Source organism: Tauraco erythrolophus, chromosome 21 (assembly GCF_009769465.1).
Source record: "Tauraco erythrolophus isolate bTauEry1 chromosome 21, bTauEry1.pri, whole genome shotgun sequence".
NCBI lineage: Eukaryota > Metazoa > Chordata > Aves > Musophagiformes > Musophagidae > Tauraco > Tauraco erythrolophus.
Window position 1 is genome coordinate 1,436,398 of NC_141485.1, and position 14,156 is coordinate 1,450,553.

The 14,156-nt window shown below is 47.2% G+C and overlaps 1 protein-coding gene across 6 annotated transcripts in view; it reads left to right on the plus strand.

Moving 5' to 3' along the window:
• MSI2 (musashi RNA binding protein 2) overlaps positions 1-14,156 on the plus strand; it is a 237,900-nt gene that overhangs the window by 70,678 nt on the left and 153,066 nt on the right. For all 6 annotated transcript variants that reach the window (XM_086624426.1, XM_086624428.1, XM_086624429.1 and 3 more), the window contains exon 6: positions 13,874-13,966. In XM_086624426.1, coding sequence (XP_086480552.1) covers positions 13,874-13,966 — 93 coding nt within the window. The remainder of the gene's footprint in view (positions 1-13,873; positions 13,967-14,156) is intronic.

Genomic DNA, 14,156 nt, shown 5'->3' on the forward strand with positions numbered 1-14,156 from the left:
ATAGGATTTTCTTTTATTACTTTCCCACAAAATTTCCTGTAAAGAACGGCATTTTTTTCTTGGAAAAAAGAAAACATCAAAACCTAAAAAACCCCCAAGCCTACAGGGCTTTGCCAGAAAGGAATTTAACCTGCTCTAGTCCATATCTTTCTATAAAGGGCCATTAATTAAGCTTCTTGTCTTCTGGAGTGCCCAGAAATTCCCTTCTGGGATCGGGAGCTGTGTTGTCTTTGATGCTCTGTGAGGAACAGCACTGGTCCAGAGAGACACCTGGCAGATAATGTCAGAAGGGCTTTGCCTTTGCAGGCTGGTGCTGCAGTCAGGGGGCTGCTCTCTTAAATCAAGACCTGTCAGATAAAGTTCCTATTTTAGGAAATTATCCTTTGCTTCCCTCCTCCCCCTTCCTGATCCATCTAGTATTCATCTGCAGATCCATTCCTTTTACTGTCATTTCAGTCTTCCTCCCAGCTAATTGACTGGGGAGATCATGCTAATTTTTCTTGATTGGGGCTGCCACCTCTGCTTTCTCCTAATCTGGCATGCACGTATGAACTGTTCACCTGGCTCCTCAGTTCCTGAAGGTCCGTAGGCACATTCCTTGTGCTTCAGAGAGAAAAACCCAGGCACGTGGTAGCAGTTTCTGCAACAAGTGGTTGTGTCCCCGTGGGCTGATTTTTATCCTGAAGGCCAGCTTTTACTTCTCCGTACAGACGTAACTGCCAGCAGCAGGACTTCCTCTGTTTGCCTATTTGGAGCTTCTGGTCTTTCCTTCTACCTCTGTCCCTCATGCACTTCACTTCTGTTTTTCTTCTCGGCGTTCTTTTCTTTCGTGCTTCTTAAAAAAAAAAAAAAAACAATTGAAAGATTAAAAAACTTCCGAACTCTTCAGGTAGCTCCGTAAGAAGTATGGCAACGCTGGTATTAATACCTGTTCTATCTGGGATAGGCTGTTAGTGCTGGAAATGATCTCCCTGCTCCCCAGTATGTTACAGATGAGCACTGAAAAGCGTCTTTATCCAGTTTGACTGTTGCTATTATGTGGCGAGGCATTCAATAAAAGTTGTGATTTATGAGATGTGTGTGGCCGTTGTTGTTTTTTGCTCCGTCATCTATCAGGGAGAGAAAAGCCAGGCCTGATAATTCTTGGCACATAGCTTTTTCAGTTAAGAATGTCAGCTGTCAGGCTGTCAAGAGAAGTTATTTCTCTGGGTTTTTTTTTTAAATAGGCAGAGATCCTGCTCCTTACTGCGCTCCGTTGATAAGGGAGTGCTTTCTGTATTGCTGAAAAAGTGTGTCCCATGGTAAGGCCCTTCGTGTATGCCCACTTAAACTTCCAATGCTTTGTGTTTCCAATGTGTGACAGCACTTGATTGCTTAATATAAAAATGCATTCAGTTTCTTTTTTGCAGCTTTTATGTGTTTTTTTTTCCTCCTTTCTCTGTTACTGAATGGAATGCTTTTTTTTTCCCCTTCTCTGTGACTAGGTATTTTAAAAGTGTTCTTTTGCAAAATATGTGCACATTAGATAATCTGGTGTTGCATAAAATCTCTTTCATATTTTGGGGGCTTCGTGCATGCATAAAGTAGATCTAATTGAAGACAGAGGCCGTTTGTCACAAACGTGAATATAAGGATGGGGGACAGAGGGGAAGAATTATGTTAAATGCCAGGGTGATGGGTTTTTTTTCCTTATTAGTTATTTGCAGAAATGTATCAAAAAGTCATTTTGATGCAGTGTACAATAGTATCACAGACTTGTGCTTTGCATCCTAAGTGCCTGGTTAGAGCACAGTGAGGAGCTGAAATCATTCCTCGATTAGTCCCTGGAGTCCTATCTAAGTCTTTAACTCTCAGCATGTGGTCTGTGATTTAACAATGGATGAAGGATTGCTGAACTCCAGCTGAATGTATAACCTGAAATTCTCGAACCTGCAACCCCTTCGCTTTCTCCTCTGCCCTTCTTCCTGGAGAAGATCCGTCAAAACCTTGCCACAGCTGGGAGCATATTTGCCTTCAGGGCAGAACTGTGGAGCCAGAAAGACTGGCAGACCGTGGTTCATGAAAATGGATAGCAAATCACTATCGAAAAGAGGCAGGAAAGGCGTCTGGATGCCATGCTGTTCTTGGGTGTTGCGTTAGGGCTGTAAGTTCTCTTGGAGGACCGGAGAGAATTGGTCCTGACTTACTGCTAGCTTCATGTGGTGGTGGGTGCAGCTTGTGATGGCCTCTTTGTTCTGGTGATGTTAGCCTACATGTGAAAGGAAGATGTTTCCCACGCATTGATTTAGTCTGGACAGCTCACTTACATACTTTATGTCACTTTATAGGTAGGAGGCTGGAGAGGTGGGATGTAAACCTCTGTGAAAGATTTTGGTTTTAGCCTCTATAGGCTTTTATCATATGGAGCCACATGTGTGTCTTACAGATGCTCACGATTCATAGCTTCTTTCTTACAAACATTGGAGTGGTCGTTAGCCTTGTGTCCCGTTAGGCAAGTCGAGGCATGGTGCTTCCAGTCTTATGTTAAAATTTCCAGTGTACTTACAGACCTTGGGATTCTGAGGAGCGAAACCTCCCACCACCCTGCAGATAGCCAGGCAGTGGGTTTGTGTGCAGCTCGGGACTTCAGGCTGAGGTAGGTTTCTCCAGAGCCAACAGCACATCTGCCTCTTGATGGGCAACCTGCTGGCAAGGATGCTGCAGCTTTTCTCCCGGTGCTGTATCTGAATATCTCTTCCTGTGGTAGAGTTTAGGCTCAAATTGCAGGAGCTGGCTTCAGAGGTCTTCAGCTCGATCCCCATGTATCAGGCAGGAGGCAGATGTTCATGGTGTTCAGATTTGGCTTGAGTCAAACTACACAAGTGGCTGTTCATGGGAAGTTGTCCCAGCTTTTCATGTCCTGCCAGACCTGGAAATGCAGTCATCTCAGTGACTTGGCCTTTTTATGTGAGATTTTTGGCAGTGTTGTAATGATCTAGGTACTTTCAAGTCTGTGAGCGTATCGAGCTGCGATAGTCTTTGATACTGGCAGAGGTCTTGGACAGGGAAAGATGAGGAAGGAGTGTATTTCCAGCCAGTTGCTTATTTTCAGTAATACTGTTATTATTAGAGACCTGTTGGTATTATAGATGGGGTAGGAATGAGCCCCTCCATCGTAGCAGCTGTTGCTCTGGAGCCAGTGAGGCACCAGCACAGCACTGGGCTGCTTCTGAGCACTGGTGGGGAAGGCAGAAACCAGCAGCCCCTCTTCTTATCCTTCAGGAGGCAGGAGACTAAGCTAGCGACCGAAATGCCACAACTCAGTGATTTCTTTGAGCTCTGCAGGTCTGGCAGCCCTAGGGAGAAAAAGAAATGACAGGACTGTCAACACGACAACAATTTTCTTTTAATCCACTCTCTGTGCCAAATTGTGCGAGCGCTGGAACAAGGGGAGCGTCGCGTGTGGGAGCAGAGAGAGGCGCAGTGCAGAGGCACCTGCGGTTTGGATGTCCTGGTTTGCAGGGAGCGGCGAGCGGGTGAGCGTGTCGCTGAAGTGGGACCTGCTGGAGGCGATGCCGGGCGAGATGTTCAGGTCCCGGAGAGGGAGCGGGGTGTCTCTGCGAGCTCTGCTGCGGTTTGCTGGCGCGTTCTCTCTCGTTCTGGAGCCTCCACTTCCACGTCATGCGTTTCTTTTCCCTGGATCCTGCCTTTGGACGGGGAGCTGTGGTGGGGCCATCCTGAGGATCAGTTGTACCATGGCTGCAGTCTGGTTAGTAGCACAGAGCCGGGCAGCGTGCCTCATGGTGGCTGCTGGAGGGCTGAGGCTGAGCCCAGGCTCGCTTACGTGTGCCTGAGGTTGGGCTTAGCTCCCTCTTGCTTTGCGAGTCCCCGGGCAGCTGTGAGTCCTGGCCCGGCCCCGCACCGTTCTGCTTGTCCCAGCACAGCCCCGCGTGGGAGGTGAGAAACGAGCACCAGAGTTGGGCTGTGCTGAGTGGACAAAAGTCTGCCTGAACCCATCGAGGTCTTGCTTAGACGTGGTCCCGTTAAAGTCTGGGTGCTGAGTCACGCTGTGCGTGCCGCCATCCCAACGCCGATGTATAAACACATCCGTTTTCGCAGAATCTCTTGCCAAGTGCTCGGGTTTACAATGTTAACAGCTTCAAATAAAATCTTCCAGGAGATAACTGATTTATTAGGCTCCTGCCCTTCTGAAGGCAGAGCTAGTAACAATTAACAAGCAAAGCAGCAGGAGGCAGTTATCCTTCTGGGCAATAAATCTTTCAGTGTTGGGTACCACTTGCTAACGGGCTTCAGAAGTACAACTAGATGTGGGTCGAAGCGTGGCTTCAGCCTGGGCAGGCGGCGCGGGCGCCTGCAACGGAGCAGCCACTGCGTGTGGCACACCAGTGATGGCCAGTGCGTTCCCAGGCGCGTGCTGGGGGCGGATGATGGGCTCGTGTTGGATGAGAGGCGGCCGTGCGGCGCAGCCCCTCCTTGCTCCGGTGTTGGTGGCCAACCGACAGGAGTGGTTTGATGATCTACACGCTGTGCTCTCGGCAGGACTTGCAGGTGTAGAAACCGGTGATCTGTTTGCTTTCGTGGTGGTGGTAGTGGAAGGGCAGCAGCGGGTTGTGGGTTTCCTTACTCTAATAAGCAGAAGAAGTGTGTGAGCTCCAGGGTTCAGCGTGCTCTGGATAAATGAGCCGTTTTGGTTCTGCTGCTGTCGGACAACAACGGCTACATAGAGTTGGAGGCCGATCAAACTGCCCCTCGTTTTTCTTTGGTTTTCCTTGGCTTGGCAGCAGCTGGAGTTGGACCTACTAATTTACTCCTGGAACAGGACTGCATTTTGCATCTAGTTCTGTTGAGGATTCGGGGTAAGCTGGCTGTGGGGTCCGTCCGTGTGGAGAAGGTCGGGGACCTGCCACTCCACCCCTACTCCTTTGCCACTTTTTCTCACACTTACCCCTTCCCTGCCGCTGTGTCTCCATGCTGGCTTCTGTTCCAGGCTGGCACCGTTCTCTGGCTCTCATCTTGATGGTACATGGCTGAGAAATGAGCCCTCCCAGTTTTGGTCGGTAGTTATTGTTTATCCAAACAAAGATGCCGTCAGGGAACAACAATTGGTCCAAGACCTGTTAGCGTGGTTTCCAGCGTCGGGGAGATATTTCTTGCTGGGTTTGTAAAAATGATCTAAATGGATCCGACATCCTGGCCATAAAACATCTGTAACATTACACATTTAGTTATGTTACTAGAGACTTGAGTTCATTTTGATGGGTAGTATTTTATCTGCTACTTTTCCCCTTTTGAAAGCAAAGCTTTCTGTAGAGGAGGATTTATAGAAATATATTTCCAGCACAAAAAAAGTCATGCACATTAAGATGTTGGAGTAAAGGAGAAATAATGTCTTTTTTTGGAGACCTTGGCTGATTTATCTTTTGCTTGGTAGTTTGGTATGACCTTCCTAGCTAGGAATAATATTTTTTTTTATTCTTCCTTTAATAACAATAATGTCAGTAACAATGTCTTGAGCTATTCCAGCATCTTCAGATCAGACTTTCAGCGGGTTAGACATTTAATGAGTGAAGCCTCACAGGCTTCAGTGAGCTGTGGAGATATATTTTTGTTCTTTTTGTGGAAATCAAGGCACATGGCACTCAATTGTGCAGCGTACTCAACCTAATGAGGCTTCCACAAACGCTGTGAGTTAAAATGTGTGCTTAAATGCTGAGCCCTGCAGACTCCAGCTGAGTTTCTCCCAAGACTCTTTGATACATCAACCCTATGGAGACCAAAATGACTTGCCCTGTGGTCAATAAGTGAGTAAACATCACACAAGGGAGACAAGCTCTTGTAGCTGCGAGGTGCTGCCTTCCTTTGGAAAAAGTACGAGTGTTTTCTCTGGTCTTGCTTCCACTCTTCCTTCTTGATGCTGCTCCTCAGGGGCCCTTTTATTCCTAGTCAAGGGTTATTTGATCTGCTTTAGAGCGACAACTATGTTGCTTTCGTAATGGCTGGTGGGGTCCCTCCCTGGCAAGGGAAACATCTTTCGTGAGATGAAGGTGGGAGTACTGTAATTCTTGCAATTCGCCAGCCCATTTGTGTGGGGGGAAGAAGATAAAAGGAAATGCAGCGTTTCATAAAATTGTGAAAGTATTTCAACAGCAGTAATAAGCAAATGTGGACGTTTTGCAAGATTTCACTGGCCTCGCGTTGGAGGCAGAGATCGCCCTTACGAAAAAGCCAAGCAGCGTGTTGCATAGGCATTAGCTTGACTCAGCACATGAAGTAAAACTTGCTCGTCAGTAACTGATTGCCATGTGCATCTATATTATGTAGATGAAATTAATCAAGGCTAAGGGTTAAGGTTTTCCATTTGTTCTTTTCAGAGAAATCATCTGGAGTATGTTGGGAGGGAGGTAAATTGCTTTACACGTTTCTTCTCCCTTCCTGTGAATTTTTCTTGTTTTAGCAGAACATTACCTAGAATCTTAGCGGAGAGCTCTCATCACTGATTTGACACGGTTATCATGAAAAATTAGTTGATACTAGCTTAGAAGTATTTAAGTCATGTCTGCTTTCTGCACTGTAGAGGCAGTAAACTTTTTTTGAAGTGACCTCAGTGTTCAGAGCTGGAAGAATTTATAAACTCTTAGAGAACGTGTGCTTTTCTCACTCTCCGAATGGGACCGTGCTGTCGGTTTTTGTTAAACACTGTGTTAAACCTCCAAATACGTTTCTTCCTTCTCCTTTTGGTGAGTGCACGCTTAAAGAAGGGTTCACTGGCGGCACCGTAAAAGCCGTTCTAGCTGCAGAACCACGTGCTTTTGGGCGTATTGGCAGAGCACGCTGCGTGCCTGCCGGGAGGCACGGCTGGCTGGGCAGCGTAAGTGCCCGCGTGCGCTCGCCCGACTCGAGAGGTGAGTGTGGAGCAGCCAAAGAAGTGATAGGTTTTGCCCATAGGAGATGGGTTGACGCCTTGCCCTGTGACAGTCTGTACAGAGCAATGCCTACTGACGGAAGAGGCCGGAGCAGGATCCGTGTTTGGGCTCCTACCTGACTGCCATGACATGCCAATGTGACTTCATGGGCTTGAGCAACCCACCTGGTTAGTAGGCAGCAGCTCTTGGTTGAACGTGACTCTGCCTTGAGCTTCCATGAGCTGTTTGGCTTGAGGTTGGCTAGTGGGAACATCTCCCCGTGTGCCTGCAGCGCTCGGGAGCTGGCGATGCTTCGGGCAGCAGCTGCGGCGGTGTGCCAGTACGGCAACAGTCGGAGGTACTCACTCAATTTCGCCTACTGCTTTTGCTCAAATAGATTTTAATCGAGTTGATATGACTCAAATCACAAAAAATATTGTGAGGACTCTTGGATGAGGGTTTTGAGTCAATGGGAGCTGCAGGACCTGGAAAAATTAGGCCACTTAAGTGCCTCAGTATGGATTTTGGCGTCCAACTCCAGGCACACAGCTTTGAAGTTGTTGACCTTTGTGGTCAGCTGTCCTCTGGGGCAGGCCCTCAGCCGCTTTTCATTGTGGAAGCCCCACTCAAATCCCCGCTTCCAGCGTGCCCAGGGCAGGCAGCACGCTCTTCGGCGGAGGAAGACTCCGCTCACCGCTATACCCAGTCCCCGGGCAGTGTCTGCCGTGCTGCACACCCCTCCTGGGTTTGGGAGAGCAGGGACAGCTGGTTCCCTTCTCCTTCTATTGTTCCAGATTAAAAAAAATGAGGACTTGGGTTTGTTTTGGGAAGCTGCTTAGTTTGATTTCCCACTTTGACCTACTTTAGCCCACCTCGCTTCACCTTTGGAGCCTTGTTCCAAATCGACCTTGAACATGCCCTTGTAAAGATGTTCTTTCACAGTTGCATGCCCTGTTGGAGGGCGAATGTCTTCTGGTTGTATTTTGGATACGGCACAGTATGTTTCTTTCCAGAAGACAGTGTAATATAAGTAAGAGGAATGGATGGACATTGTAATACTGTGTTCCCATCAAATGTCGCTGCTGTGTCTTTGCATGCGAGGTCCCTGGGCAGAACACCATCTCTCTCTCTGTAGAAGGTGAAGTTTTGCCAGTAGCCTGTAGATTTAGGAGCAGAGTCTTAATTGCTTCACACTGGGACCTTTACCTCTACATTATAATGGCACCGCAGAAATCCCACCCCTAGTACGTAGTCACCCTGGGCAGTGATCTCCATTTGTGGTCCTGAGATGTATTCCTTTAAAAATAATGATCTTTATTTAAACTTATTAATGTGGTTTTTTAAGCACTGTTGAGCAGTAATCAGGCAGGTGTGCTAGGTAAGTTGTCCACACTCAGCGAATATTTGGAATTACCTTCCTTACCGTATCGTGCACGAGAAGCTAAAGCAACCAGGGGGATTTAAATAGATTTTTCTCTCTGCTTCCTTCTTCCTGCCTCTGTACCTTGCTTCTGTAACCCATAAAAGAGTTAACTAGAGCACAGTAGAAGGGAGCAGCCCTAAGGGATATGGTATAACTGGTTATAGTGAGGCTCTGGGGCTATGATCTATTCCTGTTCTCCAGAGGGTGGGAAGTCTGGCTCTGCTGAATTTTACTGCATCTTTTGATACGAAGCTTGAAGCCAGATTTTGCTCAAAAAAAATGCTGAGCTCTCACAGCTGGGGCTAATTTTCAGGAGATTGGATCTCCCGTGATGGAAGCTCTTGTTGGTGGGGCACATAAAGGCATTGCTGTGGCTGGGGAGGGTGCGGGGTGCCCCTGCCCGGACAGCGAGCCCTGCTTCTGGGCAATGGCCGTGGCTTAACTGTACCTGTGAGCGAGGGGCTCGTCCTCCCGGGGGGAAAAATGAGAGAGTGACATTTGGTCATGGTCAGGAAGATGACCAGGAAGGGCTGTGCTGGACCCGCGCCAGGCTGGCTTGTGAAACTCCAAGGTAATGGCTTCGGCGATTGCTGCCAATTCCGTCTGTCCTATCAAAATCACTTTGTGTGTTCTGCCTCCTGCTGATACCGTAGTCATCGAGGGAGAAAAATAGAACACCAGCCAAAAGCTGACCCTCCCGAAGTTAACAGCAAAACCAGAGACACCCGAAAACAAGGAATAGAGCAGGGACTAAGTTAACAGTTTCATTGATCAATGGATCGGGAGAATACAATCCATCTGTATTTTCCACAGAAATCAAGGCAACTGATTGACCCCGCTGGGAATGTGCTACTGGTTTGGATGAAAGAGCCCTTTCATTCCTGCATGCCTTTCTGTAGCCCGAGTCGGCTCTCTCGGGATGCCGTTAGCTTACACGGGGTCAGGCACAAGGTATTTGCGCCGTTTAAGTCTTGCTGAAATCCTATTTGGAATACTCAAGCGTGTTGTACGTGGCACGTAAAGCCATGCTGCCTTTGCACAGGATCGAGTTCCTCTTGCCATTGTGGAGCTTGAGAGTGTAGTAGTTGCTAGTGGGAGTACACAGCGCTCAGCAAAACGTGTCCTCCTTTGTCAGCCGTACGGTAGTGTTGGGAACGGAATGGTTCCCGGGGTGGTCTCTTGCTTGGTGAGTGGGTAAAGGTTGGCAGCTTTCAGTAGATGTTGCCTTTTTCATCGTGAGATGTTGCCTTTTTCATCGTGGGCTTCGCATTGTGTTTCAGTTTGGTTTTAATGGCTTTTTGGAACTTCCTGTGAGGATCCCGGAGGTAGGGAAAGACCTGGAGAGTTCTTGCTTAAGGTTTGTGCTCTGCCAAAGCAGCCTGGCAATTTAGTTAACAAGATCACTTCCCCTATTACATGAGTTATTGTTGTTTTTAATTAGAGGTAATGCTGTAGTTTGAATGTACAACACAATGGGGTATAAAATGCAGTTCAGCATATATACCAAAGATGATTTTTCCAATTATAAACCTATTTAGAAGGCGGATACATTAGAAGCGATGAAATGTCAGAGCGTAGATGAGGTGAGCAAGCTGGAACGCGCGTGTTCCCACGCATGCACGCTGTCGCACGAGAAAGAGGAAAGCACTCTGGAAAAGTTATATATGCATAATTAGTTTAATCTGAAATTAATGCTAATTTCAGCAATTTGCGATGCAGATTCACCATTAGCACTCTAGTCCACTTCCACCATGTTGAAAAGTTGAGGACGCGAAGCCGTAACGAGTTGCACACAGACGTGTGCCAGGGCTGAGTCCTGCACCAGTTTCCAGGGTGTTCCGTGAGCCTCGTGGGTGCTGGTCTGCTCCAGCACCTGTCTGTGCCTCCTGCTGTTGGAGAGTGGCTGCTCATTCAGGAACTAGTCCTGTTTCAAGCAAAGATGTGATGGCACGCGGAATATCCCGGCATTTCCGACTCGGCTGCCACCTACATTTGCCCAGGTTATTTTTAACTGCACCTGCACATCTGGAGAAGCTGATTTCAAAGCACATGCATTTTACTTTGCAACAAGACCTGCCAGTGACACAGTCTCCTCTCTGTGCTAGCTGGGTGTGAGTGCTCATCCTTTCCAATCTCATCATCCGTGCCTCCTAAGCTTGGAGCTCTTCACGGAAGCTGGGGGGGGACATGCAGCAAAAAAAGGCTGTGTAAAGAATGGTGGGGAAATGACATGCAAAACCATCACCCTGAAGTCGAAGGTGTAACTCCTGTGTTAAACGTAGCCTGGGCCTTGGCTCATCTGCAGAATAGTGGGTACTTGTTGCTAGAGATTTTGATATTCTGGGAATTCTGCAAAATAGTTAGCTTAAAGTCCCCTTCATTAATTTTTAGTAGTTATGATAATAAAATGGTTTCAGTGGGGAAAAAAACCACGCTAAGAACAGAGATGGTAGGTGAGTATGCAGAGATACTAAGGGACACTGAACTGGAGGCTCTGACATTTTTTTCTTAAAGACATTGTTTTATTTTCTGAGCCAAATGAGAAAGTTTGATTTTTAAGAACCTTTACTTTTGAAAAGAGAAACCCTTCAGTTGGCTCCAAAATTGCTTGTGCTTCTGATCATTTGTTGTCTTTAACGTTTACTAAACAGCACTAAGTGTGCCTCATTAAATACTTTTTAACCCCTTGTTTTGTCCTCCCTGAAACAAGCACAGATCTGGGAGAGGTGATGGTGGGGAATATCACATCACATGGCAAGAACATCCCTTACTGGAGTGAACCAGAAGCCCATGGGCGCTGGTGCCCATCTCTGTAGCCAGCTGGGGGTACTTAGGGAGAAATAAGGTGGTCTTCTCGTGTGCCATCACAGCCAGTAGCAATGAGAGTTTTTGGAACTTTCTAGTTCAGGTCGGTTTTCTCAGAACTCCTGTGTGAATGTGCCTGATCCTGGCAATTTGATGTGCTTAAAAATCTTTTTTTTAGTGGTGATTCAGTGGCTGGTCTACACAGAAGATGTCCCTGGTGTAGTGAAATCCCTGAGTTAGTGAGTACTTCTTTTCTTTAACGTCTTTTGGACACTCTAACACATTTGTGAGCCATGGGCTATGAGCTGTTGGGCTGACGGTGCGTGCTCCGGGCTGCAGGTCCGTGGCAAACCTCCGCTCCAGACGGACCACAGCGCTCGGCAGTTCCTACCCCGATGAAGTCTTAGCTTGTAACTTGTCTGCTTGGCTGATGAGGGAGGATTTGCAGGTCAGAGCAGGAGTTGGAGGCTTTGTTTCCAGTTGGTCCAAGTCCTGCAGTTATCTAAGAATTGGAGATTGGTGAGGCCGTACCAGCGCAGACACGTCAGCTGCGTACAGCGGCAACCCGCCGTAACGATGGAGAAAGAGATGGTGCTTCCAGCACCAACAGCAGCTTTTCTCATCTGCTGGGGCTCTCCCAGGTGCCCCAGGCTCAATCTGAGCCGAGCGTGGTGCCAGCCTCAGCGTGGCATCGCCGCGAGCGGCTTCGTTGGTTCCCCTCCGCCGCGCACATCCGGATCTTTACAGGCAAAAGGCTGTTTCCAAACCCGCGTGTGTCCCACGACGGCGGCTCCCAGGCTGCTGGTGGGAGGTGGGAGATGCGGTGAGGAAGGGACTCCTGGCTGAGCCCCTGGCACGTCTGGGGCACGTTGGTACCGCGTGCGGCGGGTGGAGGGCAATGAAATCTCCTGTCGGGGCACGCGGGAGAGGCGGAGTTGCTGAGGCTGCGCCCTGCTTCTCGTCTCTTGCTGGGGGACACGGATAGCGAAGCGATTGAACCGTCTCCGCAGGAAAACGTAGATTGTAAAAACAGACTTAATTTTGTGCTTCACTTTTGTACCAAAGAGCTGATTTCTGAAACCATTTCCCAGCTCGCAACACATCTCTAGGCATTAAAATGTTGTGAATTTGCTTGTCATTACCAATATTTTCTTTGACTGAAGCTATTGAAACAAAGTAGTCTTTTTTTTTTTTTTTCTTTAACCTTCAATCTTGCTTCTAAAAGAAGTAGCTCTTTCTCTTTCTTTTTTTCTTGGTCAAATATAAAAATGATGATAATTTCAAATATTGCTTCAGAATAATTGCTTTCCTCCCTCTTTTGTATGACAACAGAAGCTTGGCCTGATCTTAAATCAGATGCTGGCAGGCAGAGGGCTCTTGACAGCCCTGCAAAATCCTTTAGTTACAAGTCGGCTTTAGCCAATTCTTTATTTGTAAATGACAATTTTCTACAGAAAAATATATGCTTGGGCTTCAATTTCGGAGTCCTAGATTGCAGCCAGGAAAAAATAATTGAATTTTTACAGCGTTTTTTGCCTCTCTTTTCTTCCTAACTTTAAGAAAAAAAAAAAAAAGAGTAGTGAGGCTCTGCGAGGCACGGTTGGGGCCGACTGAGGGAAGTATCTACCCTGGTTGATTTGAGTGGCAGGGGAGACAGGAGTGATGTTTAATTTGTTCTGCACTGAGAGGATTTGGGGCTACTCCAGGCTTGGTTTCTTGAGTTAGCACGCAACGTTGACTTTAAAACGGCTCTATGTGGTGGGAAAGGCTGCCAGTTAGTTGTCTCCAGGGGTCAGGGCATCACTGCTGTAAGCTGGGGCATTTCCCTCTGTCTGAGCATACAGGGAGGATGCTCACCCCTTTGGAGCATGCTGATGATGTTGTCCTGGATCTGCCTTGATTTCAGGTGGCCCTCAAGGCTCAAGTGGTTTGGGATCAGACCACCAAAGACATCAGCTTCTCCTGCCACCGATGGGGTTTGGGTCCCTGGGCTGGGTCCTGCCTGTCCTAAAGGGCTATGGATAATGGGTTATCTGGTAGTACGTTCTCTGTAGGGACTCCAGCTTTGTCCCATCACCTTGTATGGACCAAACTTGGGGATGTGCGGGTCAGGAAGAAGAGCTGGGTGCTCAGTCGGGGTCTGGGGGAACACAAAGGGGTTTCTGAAGGGCCTGATCCAGCCCCGATGGACGGTGGTACTGTGAGCATTTCAGCTGAGACGTAGTTTGTGGCAGCTCCAGGACCGCAACGGCAGCTCTTGCTGTCTTCCATCGTTTGATTATTTTTAAAGTAACTGTGCAAGTTCCTTTTAAACTGACCCGTGGAAACTTAATAACATGTTGCTTCAGTTTGATGTAATTACCTTTTGTCTGCCAAAGAGCAGCACTCTGTCTTTAGGTGAAAAAGAGGAGAAAAAGGCATGTCTTTTTGAGACAGTAACTATAAGGATACGACACTCTCTCACTTATATTTGCATTGAGAAGCACAATAAAAATCATTTATTAAAAAAAAATATCCGGGGGCTAGAGTTGTTATTGAGTGCCTTAACTCAGCCATTTCTCAAATAAAACCAAAACAAGTCGAAGGAAAAAAGTATCTAATCAAAAAGAATCTGGATTGCTTTTGTAAAGGAGTATTCTCATTAACTGAGTTAGGGATGGCATCTAAAGAATATTTCTTTTTTTCCACATATTGTTTGAAATAATCTGGTTAAACCATGTGCTTGTCTTGTAATTTCTTACAGATGGTCACGAGAACAAAGAAAATATTTGTAGGTGGATTATCGGCTAATACAGTAGTGGAAGACGTAAAGCAATACTTTGAGCAGTTTGGCAAGGTAAGTTCCTGCCCGAGTGAACACTACATGTTTTGAATTCTTCTTTTTTTTTCCTTCCTTTCTTTTTAAAGTGTGTTTTGAAAAACAAAAGTGCAATGAGGCCTATGTTCAGAGGAGGGCCACTTTTTTTTTTGCCTTTCAGTGTAATTTCTTGAAGCCTCTGGAATTGCTCCTGGAATTCCTTTTCTGT